General features: G+C 36.3%; 2 protein-coding genes across 2 annotated transcripts in view; one reads left to right on the top strand and one right to left on the bottom strand.

The window, feature by feature from the left end:
* The window catches only part of LOC119839382, a 10,697-nt gene extending 5,291 nt beyond the window's left edge, over window positions 1-5,406 (bottom strand). Inside the window, exons 1-8 of the mRNA XM_038365650.1 lie at window positions 5,291-5,406; window positions 4,716-4,795; window positions 4,036-4,308; window positions 3,259-3,390; window positions 2,469-2,555; window positions 2,148-2,227; window positions 1,616-1,709; window positions 415-533 (exon numbers count right to left, since the gene is read on the bottom strand). Of these exons, the coding sequence (XP_038221578.1) occupies window positions 415-533; window positions 1,616-1,709; window positions 2,148-2,227; window positions 2,469-2,555; window positions 3,259-3,390; window positions 4,036-4,308; window positions 4,716-4,795; window positions 5,291-5,406 (981 nt within the window). The remainder of the gene's footprint in view (window positions 1-414; window positions 534-1,615; window positions 1,710-2,147; window positions 2,228-2,468; window positions 2,556-3,258; window positions 3,391-4,035; window positions 4,309-4,715; window positions 4,796-5,290) is intronic.
* An 870-nt stretch (window positions 5,407-6,276) lies between these two features.
* LOC119839392 (protein ERGIC-53) overlaps window positions 6,277-17,650 on the top strand; it is a 15,570-nt gene continuing 4,196 nt past the window's right edge. The window contains exons 1-7 of the mRNA XM_038365664.1: window positions 6,277-6,487; window positions 14,363-14,517; window positions 15,039-15,211; window positions 15,756-15,871; window positions 16,343-16,507; window positions 17,114-17,226; window positions 17,492-17,617. Of these exons, the coding sequence (XP_038221592.1) occupies window positions 6,322-6,487; window positions 14,363-14,517; window positions 15,039-15,211; window positions 15,756-15,871; window positions 16,343-16,507; window positions 17,114-17,226; window positions 17,492-17,617 (1,014 nt within the window). The 5' untranslated portion in view covers window positions 6,277-6,321. The remainder of the gene's footprint in view (window positions 6,488-14,362; window positions 14,518-15,038; window positions 15,212-15,755; window positions 15,872-16,342; window positions 16,508-17,113; window positions 17,227-17,491; window positions 17,618-17,650) is intronic.

Here is a 17,650-nt window from a genome sequence, read left to right as displayed (position 1 = left end):
ATAAATGTTATTTGCAGTTAACAATTTTCTTTTTTCTTTATTACAATATTTATGGCAAGACTAGGTATATTATGTAATGTTACAAGCCGGCCGAGCTTACTATTGCAGTATAGGGTTATTATATTCACTAATTTCACAGCTCAATCAGGGTAATTGTGAAAAGTGGAAATATATAATAAGTTCTAATAATTTTTCTGTAATTGCTGAACGTTAAAAAAATCTTGAAACTAATAAATTTTCATAGATCATGTTTTATGAAAATAAAAAAAAAATTCGTCATTGGATAGAATAGTTTGGTTTTAGTATACAAAAGTTATATTTTGGAAAATAAATTATTGTTTATTATTATTTATTGACAATAGTTAATTGCCCCCCCGTCAACAATTACCCCGATTGGCCATACAAGCCACTCACCCGGCGCTCCCCGCTCTCCCACAGCAGCTGCGCGAGGCGGTGCGCGTGCGCCTGTATCGCGGACGTCAATTGCTTCGACGACATACGGGCCACTTGGTTCGCGTCCAGTTCCTCGTTTGCTGGCGAAATTATTTGTTTATTTTTTTAATACATTGTGAAAATTGAAGTAAATATGTTCAAATCAATATAAAATACAATTTTATGTTATTTCTTATTACAATACTTGCATATTTTGAGAGTAATAAAGCCACCACTCACGCGCAACTTACGCTCACATAAATGCAATAAACATCCTACTAATCCTATTAATATCATAAATCCGAAAGTTTGGAAGGATGTTGTGTGTTGCTCTTTCACGCAAAAACTACTGAACCGACTGCAATGAAATTTGGTACGTAGATAGCTGGACAACTCGAATAACATATAGGCAACTTTTTATCCCGATATTCCTACGGGATACGGACTTACGCGGGTGAAACCGCGGGGCGCAGCTAGTAAGATTATAAACCCACCAGAAGCAGTGGTGGCTCGGTGGTGGGGATCTCGAAATTAAAATCAATAAGTGGGTTTGGTTGGTTGAGGGTTCGAAAACAGAGGAGGGCGCAGGAAATAAATTGATTTTTTATTTTATCTGCGCATTTGTTACATGAACACTGCTTGAAACAGTGAAGGAAAACATCGTGAGGAAACCGGCATGTCCAAGAATCAAAAGTTCGATGACATGTGACATCTGCCAACCAGCACTTGGCCAGCGTGCTGTACTGTACCGGTGATGGCCTGAATTCTTATCGGAGGCCCGAGTCCCACAGTGGAAACATGCTTGGGCTGATGATGATGATGATGATAAAACCACCACTCCCGGTCCACCAGCACAAATCTACACATAACCACATAACCACTAATATTATAAATGTGAAAGTCTGTTTGTTTGGATGTTTTTTCCGTCAATCACGCTGAGAGTACTCGGATTTCTGTAATTAATTTTTTTTTTGTAAAATTGGTACACAGCCAGGATATGAGCTGACTTGAGTGATGAATGCACCCTTGGGATAAAACAGGAATAGACAGTCACTAAATATATAAATAAATGTGTTAATTAAATTAAATTGTAATAAATGTATCTTTCTTTCTTTTTTTTTAAACGATTTATAAACGTCCTAATTGGTTATAAAGCCAGTTAGCATATAAAGCCGCCACTCACAGTCCGCCAGCTCCAGCTCGGAGGCGTGCGGCGCGAGGTCGGCGCCGCGACTGAACTCACTGAAGCTGTCCACGGACCGACATGACATACGCTCCTGCTCAAACATATACATGCATAATTAGTTTGTTTGTTTGTTTGATTATCTCAAAAACTACTGGTCCGATTTGAAAAATTATTTCAGTGTTAGATAACCCATTTATTGAGGAAGGCTATATATGTACCACGGGCGAAGCCGGGGCGAACCTCTAGTATTTAATAATAAAACTAAACCAGCTTCAAATTGACAGAACTAGATCAAATTGGATGGACCACACAGGAGGCATTTTCAAATAAAAACAAAAAATCATCAAAGTCAAGTACCCAATAAAAAGTTTACCGGTATACCGGGAAGCTCCTCTTTTTTTGAAGTCGGTTGATAAAAATATGGATTCGTATTCGTACGCGGATAACTTCCAAACGACTGCACCAAACCAGAAAAAAATTTCTATTATGTGTTTTTTAATATAACGACATACATACAAACAATACTCACCTCGACTAAGTTAAATTCGCGCTGCAAGCTCAAGAAACCGGACGACAAAAACCTGTGATCGGCCCCATCCACCACATCCACTGTAACAACACTTCGCTTTTTAACCGACTGCGCTAAAATGTAAAGCGAAATATAATATACATAGCACCTGTGCCCTTTTGAAGTCAATCTACCCAGAATGAGAATCACTCAATGTTCTTCAACTATGGCTGTTATAGGTTTAATAATTAATAATGTGTGTGTGTGTGTGTGTGTGTGTGTGTTTGTGTGTGTGAGAGAGAGAGTGTGTGTGTGTTTTATAAAAATGAATAAATATCTTACCATCATCACTAGGATTATCATGGACCCATTGCTGTGGCCAATCGGGTTCGGTCACTTCCGGCAGCGGCAGCGCTGGGGGAGGTATTGCTGGAAATTGTTATTGTTTATGTTTTAAGGAAACTATTTATTGTTATTTGTATGGAACATATTTTTAAAACATAGAACATAATAAAGCAAGTGTGCGCTTATATTGTTACAACCAGAATTATGTATAAGTAAATATGGTCATGTCAGTGTCCTCTCTGTTTATCTATCTACAAGCTGTTCGCCCCGGCTTCGCCTGTGGTACATATAAAACCTATGTGAGCAGTGAAGCTTTCTAATGGTGAAAAAAAATTGAAATTAGTCCAGTGGCTTTTGCGTGAAAACCCAAAGTACAGAAGTTTCCTCCTTATAATATTAGAGTAGATAACTAATATATAGTCTTAGTAAATAAAGATAGATGTATTTATACACTTTCCACCCTTTCAAAATTTATATTTCTTATATCCAAAGGTTGCCTGGAAGAAATCGCTTCTAAGCGATAAGGCCGCTAAATTGTACAATAGATATTGTCTATTGGTTTTTGTTAACTGTGTGGGCATTGTACAATAAAGTGTTAATAAATAAAAACAAATAAATAAAATAGTCTAAGGTATTGGTTATGGTGATTTCTGGGATAAACATCATCCATATCCTATCTCGGGCCTTAACTATCTTTGCATAAAATTTCACACAAATCGATTCAGTGGTTCGGGCGTGAAGAAGGAGATAGATAGAGTTACTTTTTAGGTAATCCATCACAGCACACCTGGATTGTACTCCGGCCAAGCGTGCTCCACCCCGTAGTACTGCGTTTGCAACTCCGCCAGCGTCCTTACGTCGTCTTTACTTAGAACACCCTTTGATGTTGCTGTGTTTATGCTTCTTGGACGGATTTCGGCTGCGATAGATACTTTAATGAATATTATGATGATACTTTTAAAATATAATAAAGAAAACAAGAAAGAACGCTTGATGGAATGAACTAAATTGTCTCACTTGCACTAATACAGAGTATATGTTACATAAGGAAATTATTTAATCATAGATAGCAATCCGAATCGGGATGAAAATATAAACTCATGAAATTATTGAATTGTCACCGATTCTTGATAGGTGTACAGAGTTTTAATTAAAAACATGCAACAGACGAAATTTGCTACCTCAGCCAGTTACTTAAGTATGTCAAACTCCAATTTCCATTTGCGTTGACGAAAAAATACTTATTTCAATAATTATCTTTGTTTGCTTCATACTTGCCTTTTGTTAAATTATTTCCTCATTTTAAGCCGTAGTAGCCTATCCCTCACCCTTTCCAGTCCATTCTTTTTTTACAGATATATATAGTTTACTCATACCTTTCCCTTTAAAAGCAGGCAACGCGTCCGCAAAGGCACAACCTCTGGGAATGTTCATGGGCGGTGGTGACCACTCACCATCAGGCGAACCACCAGCTCAATTGCTACTTCTGGCATTAATTCTCTTTTTAAACAACCCAAAAGAGCTGTATTTCTCTAACTTAATATTTCTACGCACTAGTACTAACCTCTCTTTGGCAGGAATTCTGATTGCAATTGGACAACCCTATCGTTAATTTCCTTCTCCAATCCTGGACAATTAAAACACAGATCCAATTTTGCATCTGTCTCTTTGAGAACACCTGTATTGTCTCTTGATAATAACTTCTGTAGGATATCAGTGGAATCGCTGGTTTTCTGTTGTGGTACAGTCGTTGGCCATATGTTGATGCTCTCTAGCCACTGCTGTGAGAGATTGCGTTTTACTGAGTCGGGTTTCGATTTTGAGGATTTGTCTGCGTCTGGAATCATTTCAAGCAATGATAATGTGAGACACATCTACATTATGTTAAAGGGACTTCATGAGCATTTTTTATCATGCCTGAAAGTATAAGATTCGCTGCTTTAATAAAAAAACAGAAAAGTGTTTGTTATTCTAACCCCTCTTAGATCCTGAGTTTTATGTTTATTCTTTTAGAAATTCTATATTTATTAATGATTTTCTATTAACTAGCTTTAGCCCGTGACTTTGAATTATTGAAAGAAGATTAATCAATGCTATTATACATATAAACCTTTCTCTTGAATCACTCTATCAATTTCAAAAATCCCATCAAAATCTGTTGTGTAATTTAAAAGATTCTAACATACAGACACACAGGCAGCGGAAAACAACTTTGTTTTTTACTATATAGTGATTTGAACAAACCTGAGCCAGTATCAATAAAGGCATCATTGAGGTGAGACGATGAAGCTTCCTCCACATCATAGGTTGCATTGAGAACACTCCTGCAAATTATTTTACTCTACACTGGGTGAAAAGAAAAATAACACAATAATAAAATACCGCCAATACTGATAAGATCCTCATAGGAGGCCTGTGTCCCAGCTGTGGGAACATATATAGGCTGAAGATGATGAATACTGATAATACATTTGACCGTCCCCTTGGTACAGTGTTAATGTGTTAGCGTAGAACCGAGGGGTCTTGGGTTCAATTCCCGTAGGGGACTCCCAAAAAAATATGTCTCAGTCTGGCAGGACACAGAAAGCTGATCACCTACTTAAAGTTTAAAAAAATTCATTCATATACAATAAAAATATTGAATAGCTTCAACCTATGTGCATATGTAGAAAAATATATTCCCTGATGATTTGGTATTGCATCCATATTTTTGCCTACGTATTTTGCACTGAACTGTAAGTTTACTTAATATGTCTCCTATATTTTTTAACCACAATGGTATGCTCGTGTATTTAATATTGAATATTGGGGGTACCTACTGCGCTTTTGTACCAATTGCGTCTTCTCTGGTACCTAACTTCCAATTCCTCTTATTTTTGTAAAATTCCAGCCTGTATATTGCTATAAAATCAGCCTTATTTTTGTTGGAAGACATTTTCAGGTTACTTTTGTGAGAAAGTATCGAGGGTGTAACGTTCTAGCGAAACTTTCAGTCTTTCCAGTTTTCTACCCTACACAATTTTTTTTTTTATATATAATAATAAACAGAATGTCAAAATTTTGTAATTAAACGTTTCATTACTTTACGATCCTCTCATAATTTTTTCAAACAAATTTTCAAGCAAAAGCCCAAGTCAGAGAGAATTTAATCAGAAATAATAAACAATATACATCAAAATTCAAAACATTGTTATCAACTGTCAATTTATCATAATTATTTAAAATACCTGACTAATTGACATTCTGTTTGTACAGCACAATATAGTACAGATCGTTATGTCTTGAAGTATTTTACTGCCTACCTATTTTAAATTGAAATTTGCAAGATACTATAGATTTCTGTTTATTCTTTTTTGGTACCTATTACTCTTATGAAGGTAGAAGAAATGGAATATTCTGCTAGATAGTACTACGCTGGCAGGCTGTAGCTAGACAAAATATATATGTTCGCTACATATACCTTTAACTTTACTTTTTTACTGTGATGATGAAAGAAAAGGGACTTGGAAGGGTAAGGAAAATGGTACGGGCCTCCGATAGTATTATCGTATAATACATAGTTTTTAAATTTTAAATTTTTGTTTCTTATCACACTGGGCAGAGTGGGTTAGAGAGTTATAACAATATTATAGTATAAACTAATATACAAGATTACATGTTCTTCTGTTTTACACAAATGTTTAATATAGTATTAATACTAGAGCTGAGTGATATAAATAAATATCCTTATAAAAATAATAATAGCCGTATAATGAAACGTTAAAAAATTTGTAATCTGTGAGATTTTATTCACTATTTTGACATTTCATCTTGAGCTGTCCGTGTTCATGTCGGGAGCTCCGTGGTAACGATGTCTTCTTTTAGTATAAACTTGTTATTGTGTTCAGTTTTGTGTATTTTAGTGAATACGAGTACACAACAATCCGTACACAGACGATTTGAATATAAATATTCGTTCAAGCCGCCGTACTTAGCGCAAAAAGATGGTTCGGTGCCGTTTTGGGAGTACGGAGGAAGTAAGTATATTTTCTGTATATTAGCGATGCTGTTATCGCTATTTTAGTGTATGGGCTTATTAATTGAACACTTCTCTATGTAGTCAAATATGGTTTTAACTTATAATTGTGCATTTTTTTTAATTACATGGCTTGTTGTTACGGTACATCACATCTGACAAAGACACGTCAGAAGAATCTGTCAAATTGGAAAAGGATGGATGTATCGTATTTCGCTTAGGCGTGATAAAGAAGGGAGATACGTGTCAAGTCTTGTTTGCGCTTCCACGACAGCAATGAGCGTAGATTCAAGTTTTTTGGAATGTGTTTTATCGTTTTCATGAATTAAAATATTAACTCATCTCATTATGAATGCCGCTGAATTAAATGATAGTAATCTAGAATATAAATTATTCTATATGACAGCTATTTTTAGGTATAGTTAATAAATAATAATGCAAATTCATAGTAAATGATAATTAATTGCCTTTTTGGGTGTCCGGTTAATTATCTAAAATTCTTGTTCAAGTTTTTTGGCGGAAATTGCAGATTTTTTGGCCGGTGTCTGTTTATCTTTTCCTATTAGTACAATTTTTATTGATACATGTTAAATAGCTAACTGACTTTCAGTCTATCAAAGATCAATGTGAAATTCTTTAAATGTAATTTGTAAATAGAATAGATTATCACATAATTTTTTTAAAATCAATTATCAAATCAGGGTTGTAAATTAAGTAACTTAGGTAGCTTATAAACATTTAAATTATTCAAATGATATTCCGAAAGATAAGATAAAAGGCACACTTTATTAATTTACGAATATTATATGACATTATCATAGCAATAAATGAAACATGATATCACAAAGATTTTCAGGAAAAATATAAATTTGATAAACATTTTTTCAGTTCTGACTATCTGCGGCATACAGTCTTTAGAAAAAGCTTAGTGAATTTTTGTGTATTTTATATCCCATCATGATTTTGCATGTATATAATTTGTAACGAAATGTTTCCTGACTAGGTCAATTATGGAATTTTTTGTGTTTATTTGGTAGGTGTATTTTGAACAATCAACATTGTGCTTCAGCTAATAATTTATATAAATTAATCACTAGCCGAATACATTAAAATGTTAATAGCTACAGAGTGTGCCTAATATATTTAATAATCCTCTAAAAATCGGCCATTACCAGTATCTCTTGTGATAGGATTCGTACATATTTAAAATATGAACAATTGTAAATAGTGAAAGTGAAGTTTTTTCAAATGTTCAACCAATATTTATGGCATAAATGATAGCTTGAAATTATTTTTTTGTAATTATTCATACTTCTACTAATGTTATAAAGAGGTGATGTTAGTGATTTTGGGAGTTTTCAATGTTGTAGAGGGTAATCTCTGAATGTAGTGAACCAATTTTAAATAAACTTTAATCTGTAGACAGTTGAGGTAGCTATAATATTGACAGATATAGACTAACTAAATTATATATATTTTTATTTTTGTTTTTATCCTGTGTGGAGCTGGGATGAGCAGTTAGCATTTTATATTCAAATCAAGTATATTTACTTTTATTATTTGCGGTGTGTTAGATTTTAAGCAAGTATGATACTATAAGATATTATCTTTATGGTTTCTGAACATGATTTATTAATTACCTTACATTCTGCGAATTTGCTCTCATATTTAGACAGACAGCCAAAGTCCTTTTTCTTACCTGCAAGGCCCAGTCCATTTCCCAGTCGTCAAACCTTTCCTTATCTCTTACTCCCTAAAGCTGGAATGGCATTTGCAGAGGCACTACCTCTGCTCTCTCTCTATTCATGGGTGGTGGTGATCGCTTACCATCAGGTGAAAAACTGAGCAGTTGTCCGCTATCACATAAAAAGACAGATAGTGTGCATTACAAGATTATTTGATGTAATGGGGATATTATTTATTGCGATGCCTCACAAAAAGTGCTATATATGCACTAAACAGAATCATTTATTTTTGTCAGAAATTTTCTTTATATTGATTTAAGTAGTACAATGAGTTCAGTATTCACAAACTAAGCACATTAAGGTGATTGTTACACATTTAAAAGCAATAAAATGTATGTTTTCATCAACTTTTAATAACCTTTCTGTTGTGTTTGTAAGATGTAGAATATATTGAAGTTAATTTACACTCTACCCTCTTGGAATATGGTTGAGTTTTGCTTGATTGCATGTTAGCCCCTTATCAAATCATTTTGATACGCAAAAGTCGAGTAGCAATGCATCAATTTGCGACGTTTGTCTTGTTCCAATGTAGAGGAAGGAAATTAGATGCATTTAAGTACACTTAAACTCAAACATTATATTTCACAGTGCTCTGAAATCGTTTTTTATACATAGGGGGATTATTTACCGCCGTTTCGAAACTACTTCTAGTATAAAGGTGAAAATAAGCTCTGTATAATGTAACTAAAGAGTTTAATTTCCCTTGCATGTAACCGGGAAAAAAATCTCTGGTAGTTAAATTTTTAATTCTGTAGAAATTAACTAGATTGTAGCACCTCTAGAATCTGATTGTGCTAATAAATAATAGAAACGCAAAAGGATAACATATAATTATAACAAAGGTTTTTTTGTTTATCTTTAACTTCTCAAAATTAAAATAGCTTCTTAATTTGATTGTTTTTGTATAATTTGTAATCCGATAACCCCATTGAGATGTAAGTGGAAAACCCCCTGATTTTGGACCAAAGAATTGGTTGTGATTGACTTTGATAGGAAATTGTTGTCACGAGTTTGGTCCCATTTTAGAATCTAGAGTAGTACCTAACGGGGACTTTGGTAAACCTTTAGAAGTTTTCTACAATAGATTTGTTATTAAATAGTTGGAAAAAATCACTGGAAGTGAAGAATTGACAAAGCTTGTAAATATATATTTTTTTTTATGGGAAATTTCCGAACGTAGATTCTTAAATTTTAAATCATTATGCAATATTGCGTGTATTATAAAGAGACAATAAATATAAGACCTGTATTGAAATTAGATACCTATTACGGTTGTTATGTAAATATATATAAAAATAATTTGTGTTGGTATAAAGCGAAAACAAACATTTTATACAATATTGAAATGCAAATTATGACATTTTTAAACGAAGCTGTGATAACATTTACAATTTAGCAGCGATGATGCACGCGCCGTGGAAAATTTTTAATTTGTGTATTAAAATCTTACTCATGTATATTTTTACTACATTGTCTGTTCGCTCAAAAATCTCTTTAAAATTATGCAACAGATTTTGATGAGAGTTTTTTTTAATAGATCAAGAGGAAGGTTTAGTTGTATAATAACATAGAAAAAAAATTGGGTTTTACAACGAATTAAATGCGTGCGAAGCCGCGGGCAAAAGCTATTGGTATTAAATTATTATTGTTGTTTTTTTTATCGATATTTGTCGTATTTATAATGAAATTCTATAATGTGTTCTTATTCTTTTCTTATTAATACTGACGGCTCTTCTCTGTAGAAACCGCTTTCCGAACCGGTGGTAAATTTTAAAACTATATGATGACGCATCAATAGTGCTTCTAGAAGAAGTCTATTTGATTAAATAAATGTTTTAGTTTATAATTCGTCGTAGTTTATCTTGATAATTATTATTTTCAAATCAAAAAACCGATATGACGGTATTTTGATGGCATTCATCTTATGATTTAGGGTACGAAAAAATCTCGCCCCCTTTTTATTAGTTTCACTTGTATGTTTGTATGTAACCGACTCATATAGACTCGGTTTTGACCCACTTTCAACGGGCAGATTTAATTCAAACTCTGTGTACTTATCAAGGGTACGTGACATTACAATAAATTTATGAGTTTATCCTATTAACCTGATTAGTATCGCCAGGATCAAATAAAATCTTTTCGGTTACTGTTTGAAACAACGAGTGGATATAATTTAGGTGATTCTATCGTTTAAGAGAGTTTTTTTTAGTTTGTTTGTAACTAGGTATATCATTTAAGGCATACGGGCGTCGTTTTATTAAATTAGATAACCCAGTGTCTCCCCGTGACCACGCTCGCTGTAAAGTGTTTGAAACGTCGGGTTAATAATATTATAATGAATAAATCGCATTTTAAATCCGTTAAAAAGCTTTTTTAATTTCTAAATATATAATATTCGCGTAAAATCAAACACAAGAAAATACTATAATATAACCTATGTCACAACCACAACTATATTGCAGCGAAAACTCGTATGTCAAAAGCCCTGCAGTGATTTGGGCTATAGAGCGTGCCCAATAAAAGTCAAATATACACACATATTATAAACATACGCTTGAAAAACATTACCCTCCCTCTGTCGCATATCTCAACATGCGAATATATACATAACATGCGGTATCTCAGAGATAAACACCTTCAAACAGCCCGCCAGGTCACGCATCGTAACATGATATGATACCGTGAAGGTATACTCGGCGTGCATCAGCGCACCGCACTGATATTGCAGCTTTTGCGACTTGATCGCGGGTCACTCACTTGCAGGCAAACGTGTAACATGTGCACGAATGTTCGCGCTAATGCTTTTTTTTTTATGTCAACGGGCAGCTGAGCTGGTGGTTCGCCTGATGGTAAGCGATCACCACCGCCCATAAACATTCGCAAAAGTAGTACCTCTGCGAATGCGCTGCCCGCTTTTATGGGGTAAGGGAAAAGGAAAGGATTAACGATTGGAAAGAAGGAATGGACTAGGACGGGTGAGGAAAAGGAAACGGGCCTCCGGCTCCCCCACTCACCGTACGAAACACAGTGGCATGCCACTTTTTCACGCCGGTTTTCTGTGGGGGTGTGGTACTTCCCCGGTGCGAGCTGGCCCAATTCGTGCCGAAGCGTGCTCGACTCCCACAATAAGTAATGTATGGCGACATTTGCGAATGTTATACACTCGTGGGTTTGCGGTTTCGTGCGTATGCAAGCGGCCGGTATTAGAGCAATAAATGTTCATACATATATCAATTCGCATTTCTTGACCTACATATTGATGGATTGTTAGTTTGTATAATGTAATGTGGGGGTTTAATATTTATATATGTGTTGTAGGTCGAGTATTTGAAGTAGCTTATGATTTTTAGGGTACTTCGTTGACCGTCTGTCTGTTTACTATTAACTTAATTACAAACTATGCGACCAAATCGAAATATGTACCAATGAAGTATTATATAAATAACTAGCAAACTCGGCGAACTCCGTTTCGCCACCAGATGGCTTCGTTTTTCCCGCTTTTCTGTTGAAATTTTTCCGGAATTTTCTTTGCTATAAACCTCACGACGCCCAAGACCTTTCCAACGAATGCAAAACCGTGGAAATCGGTTCGTGCGTTCTGGAGTTATAGCGTCAGGAAGGAAAACCCGACTTATTTTTATATATAAGTAATGTATTCAAATATCGGGGGATTTATTTCCTATTGAGAGCTTCCCCTGCGTGCGCCATCAGTTAGCGTCACCGCAAACTAATCTACGCGGATGCTAGCACAATATAAAATTGGGGTTATCGTCTATTGAATAAATTCAAAATCAATTTTAATGTTTCGCACACGCTTACATAGTAACGAAGCAAAAAGTTCGAGGTCGACGTATCGCGAGCGTTGCAAAAAATACGCTCTTACAAATGCTAACGGGGTAATAAACTTATATTGCCTACAGTATGTGTCGCAGGTACGTGGGCAAAGCGGTTATATTACGATTTAACCAGGGATATTATAATTGAACGATAAATTATTAATAGGAAGCGGAGGCCCCTGTCCTTCCTCACCGATCCAGTCTATTCCTTCTTTTCAGTCGTCAATCCTTTCTGGATCTTCTCTCAAAATATGCGATAAAAAATTAGACATTTTCTGTAGTAATATGTAATGGCAACTTTTAATATCGCGGTAGAAAGAAGCCTATATAACTCTCTCGCCTCTTAACTCCAGACAGAAATCACATTGTAAAATCCCTTTGTTGCGACGTGAAAGAAATGTTATGTTACAGCCTCGCGGTGTCACCCGCGTATGCCGTATCCCGTAGGAATATCGGGATAAAAAGCCTATATGTCTATATGTTATTCCAGTTGTCCAGCTGTCTACGTACCAAATTTCATTGCAATCGGTTCAGTAGTTTTTGCGTGAAAGAGTAACAAACACACACATTCATACAAACTTTCGCATTTATAATATTAGTAGGATCAAGAATAATTAAGTGAGTTACCGGACATAAGATAATCACAAACATTTAATATGGTAATATTTTAGATGTTTAAATATTAAACGTGAACAAAAATTGTATCTAATCTTATCGTTTATTGCTATGTAGATTATTATCATCGAAAAGTGTACAGCCACTGGATTGAGCGATAGTTTATCGAAATTATTGTTTGTTTATCGTCTGTCGGCCGGGGTTGGCCGACCCGGCTTGGATGAGGTTTTTGCGTCTGCCGCTGATTTTATTAATAGGGTCAAGTGTTACTTCGATTGAAAATATATGCATATGATTATATAAGTTTCGGTATTAATGAGAGAAGAAATATGATAGGATGTGAAAATCTAGTGGTACAGAGTTTTAAAGAAACATCTTAGAAACGGCTGAAACAATCTTCATAAAAATGTGCTTTCGGTAGGTTTTAATTTATAACACGCCCATGTTAGTTTAACCTGTATGTTTCTGTGTAACAGACTATTTAAGGCTCGATTTTGACCGACCTTCAACAGATTGATTCAAACTCTTGTATACAATAAATTCATGAGGATCGCCAGGACTAAATAATTTCCTTGCGCACTGTGTATAAGAGGAAACGTGACAATTCAGGTGATAAATTCATTAAAGTGTGTTTTTTTTTTTAATTTTTAAACTGTATTATATATTCAATAATCATGTAAAACAAAATCGAGTCTAAAGTAGTCGGTTACATATACAAACATACAGGTGAAGCTAATAAAAACGTGTTAAAAGTATGCACTACAGGCAATCACTCAGATTATTTGTTAAATTATTCCACAAGCAATATTTAGCAATTAAATGGTTGTTTATTTTTGTACAATCAATGGATTGTTATCCAATCGCGTAGTTTTATTTCTTAACGACGCTATGTACGCATGTGTGCGTGCGGCTGTGTGCCGATAGTGCCGGCCGAGACTAGCTACGTTGATTGCATAAATGTGTGCGTGTGTCATTCTCACTCTTTTGAAATTGGAAGACAAGCAAATTTTTATCTCTGTTCCTAATTACTTCAAAATTTATTCTGTGTCTTAGGCGCGAAAACTATGTTTTTAAATGACAAAATGTATGTGTATACATTTTGAATAATTTAATACAAAATGAATAAACACATTGTAGTATTTTGCACTGTTTAGTTTTTTTGTATTTTTCCAATATTTATACAGCTTGCTTTACAAATATATATTATTACATATATATTATACAAAGAGAGCCATTTGAACAAACAATATACTTGAATGTTACAAATCTATTGAAATAAATATATAATGTAGCATTTATCAATTCCAGGCTCAATTATTCCATCATATTTTTTTTAAATCACGTGATGAATACATACACAAACATAGCTAAAAAAACAATTAAAAATAATGATAAAAAATTAATGTCATCTAAATAGCCTCAGTTGCTCTTAAACGGAAGCAGAGTTGAAATGGGAAATTACTTAATCCTGGCGATCTTAATCAAGATAAGATAAGCTCATAAATATAGAATTGTCATCGATCCTTGATTAGTGTATAAAGTTTGAATAAATCTGTCCGTCTAAATTGGGTCAAAATCCAGTCTAAAGGAGTCTATTATATATAAACAGGTGGAACAAGAAGCTTGTGAAGAAGGTGCGAGTTTTTTTTTATACCAACACACAATTTGTGGTGTTCGCAGACGCGATAGCGTCGGGTGAGAGCGTGCGGCTCGCGCCGTCGCTGCGCAGCCAGAAGGGCGCGATATGGACCAAGCAGCCGATCAACTTCGACTGGTGGGAGGTGGACGTCATGTTCAAGATCACGGGACGGGGGAGGATAGGGGCGGACGGTTTGGTGAGTAGACGAGCTCTGGTGCTGAAGATGACGCGTGTACACACATTGGAAATATATATTAGGTAGATATCGTGGATTAGACTGGATAAGATCAGACCTGCTTGCAGCCTATCTGGATTCTTTTTTTATGGTGCAGTGGTGAAATTACACTGAGAAAAAAGTCTGGATATGCTGATAGACAACTTGGTTTTAAAGAAAAATCGAACAATCAGTAGGTTTTTTAATGCCATACGAAGAGTAGCAGGATTTCAGTTTTATTTACTGACTACAAAAGTAAGAAAAAGAATTATCGATTGTGATGTATTTTTTTTTCTTTTGTCACCTCAGTACTTTCGACTGAGTGAGGTAATTTTGATGATTTTTTTTGAAAGCAATCTCTTGCAATTTCAAGGTTTTCCCAGGAAGTTCCTATATAGCTGGATTTTAAACTGTCACAGTGTATCCAGGGAATCTAGTACTGCCTTTCAACGCTGTATCTCCATTAGGAGACAATTTACATTGTATATGACTCGTCTCCCCAGGCGTTCTGGTACACCAGCCAGCGCGGCGACTACACGGGAGATGTGTTCGGCTCGTCAGACCGCTGGAACGGACTCGGCGTCATCTTCGACTCGTTCGACAACGACAATAAGCACAACAACCCCTACATCATGGCCGTGATCAACGATGGCACGAAGAACTTCGACCATAAGAGGTGGGGAGACCTTGATATTTGATATTTGTACCTTGATATTATATTAGGTGGGGAGACGCTTTGTGTGGTTGCCTAGTGAGAAGAAAAATTCTACAAATTCATTCATCTATCATATTGTAAAAATAACTACATCTGAAATTTACTAGGTCTTAACTCATTTTATGAAGAGGGAACATTCGTGTTTTGTTCGTATGTATGCTTGTAATGCTTTCACATATAAACAACTGTACCAATTTCAAAAATTCTCTCACCATGAGAAAGCTTCATCTTGAGAAATTTTGAAAGAATAGAAAAAATTTGATCACGAGGCAGGATTCGAACCTGCGTATCTTGCCTAACCGTAGCAATTCTTTCAAAATTTCTCATTTATAAAGCATTTCAATGCTATAAAACTAAAAATTAATTTTAAGCTTCATCTTCTTCGAGTAACTCAGCCCAGCCGAAACCGGGGCGAACGGCTGGTATCTTACATTACAACGTACAGTTCTCAAGCATATATCGTTACCTGTGGAAAATATTTATAATTTCCCTACTAATTTTCCAGCGATGGCTCAACCCAACTGCTGTCCGGGTGTCTGCGCGACTTCCGCAACAAGCCGTTCCCGACGCGCGCCAGGATCGAGTACTATCTCAACACGCTCACCGTGTACTTCCATAATGGTGAGCGACGTCGTGTCACGTCAGCAAATGTGTCGACATGACATGACATGACATGTCACTTTACGTTATGAAATGTCATGTCACGTCGTGTACATGTCACGACGTTTGATGTCGTGTTATGTCATGTCCTGTGACGAACAAAATAAGTCATAGATATAAACATACAATTAATATGTTAACATTGTTAGTATCAGAAATTGTCTTCATGTTTTCATTGATTGCGCAGGCAACTGAAAGTATAAAAAACGTAATTACCAATATAAAATTTCTTTACAAGCAATCACTGCCAGAACATGGCAGAGCCATTCCGAATTGGCTTTGCGATTTATTCGCACCAGATCTTGTGAAATAAATGAATAATCATCCCCCCCTCACAGTGGGAACATTTATAGGGCTAATGTTGTTGATAATACTATTAATGTTGAGAAAAATGAATACTAAATATCCCCCGCCCCCCTCTCCCCCCTCCAGGTTTAACGAACAACGAGGCGGACTACGAGCTGTGCTTCCGCGCGGAGGGCGTGGTGCTGCCGCGCGGCGGATACTTCGGGCTGTCGGCCGCCACGGGCGGGCTCGCCGACGACCACGACGTCATACACCTGCTCACCAGCTCGCTGCACAGCGAGCAGCAGCCCGGTGAGCGCGCGCACACGCACACACAAACCTACGTAGTGATGTAGACACACACACAAACAAATCTCGCTGTTATTTGCGTGCGTTTGCGTTTCACAAATACATATATTGCAATTATCGTGCGTTATGTGTAATCACGCACGCACACATATGTCACATAGATTCAGGTACACGCTTGCTGACCAGATCGCTGCATAGTGAGCAGTTCGCTGAGTATTATACGCATACAAAGTCATATGGATGCACATAAGCATATTATTCTACACACACGCATAGACGGATACACATAAGGACGCACTCGCCCGCATGCGCGTGCCCACCCGCTTACACACGTCCGCACACACACACGTATGAATACTAATACACGCTTTCGTAGCAATCACGCACGAGGCGCATAAACAACCACATAGACATCAGTCTCACATAAGTGCACGTACGCACACGCACGCACGCATAGTAATTTAAAATTCACTTCACAATCGTAAAATTTTTAGTTAATTCGCGTATTCTTATTTCTTGCGATATGATATTATGACCAAATGTATCCATCCATCATCTGTGAATGTAAATGTCAGTCAATATAAGGGAATTCGCATATCATACCGCCAGGTGGCCAGCAGATCAGCAACGATGACCAGCAGAAGCTGTCGCAGGAGTACCAGGAGTACCAGAGGAAGCTCGAGCAGCAGAAGGAGGAGTACAGGAAGGAACATCCGGGAGAGGTGAGGGGCATTTGCGTCTTAAAGTTTTGTTTTTATTGAAGCTGTTTACAACACATTTTTATTAGCTTCACCTGTATGTTTGTACGTAAACGACTCGTTTAGACTCGATTTTGACGGACTCCCAACGAATAGATTTAATTCAAACTGTGTTCACTTATAGCACATAGACATCTATTTGTCGAAAATCTATCTGATTGATAAACGATAACACATAATAACGGTAATAAATTCTAGTTAAAAACCGTTTTAAACCCGTCGATTTCAGCTGCGCGACAAAGACGATATGGAGGACTGGTTCGAGTCGGACGGGCAGAGGGAGCTGCGGCAGATATTCCAGAGTCTGTCGCACATACAGGACGTCACCAGGGACTTGCACAAGAAGGTCGACGAGGTGAGTGGGGGCGAGGGGCAAGGGGCATGGGGC

The sequence above is a fragment of the Zerene cesonia genome, unplaced genomic scaffold (genome assembly GCF_012273895.1).
Source record: "Zerene cesonia ecotype Mississippi unplaced genomic scaffold, Zerene_cesonia_1.1 Zces_u014, whole genome shotgun sequence".
Taxonomy (NCBI): domain Eukaryota; kingdom Metazoa; phylum Arthropoda; class Insecta; order Lepidoptera; family Pieridae; genus Zerene; species Zerene cesonia.
Note: the sequence above shows the minus strand (reverse complement) of the source record. Positions and strands in the feature narration are given on the sequence as shown.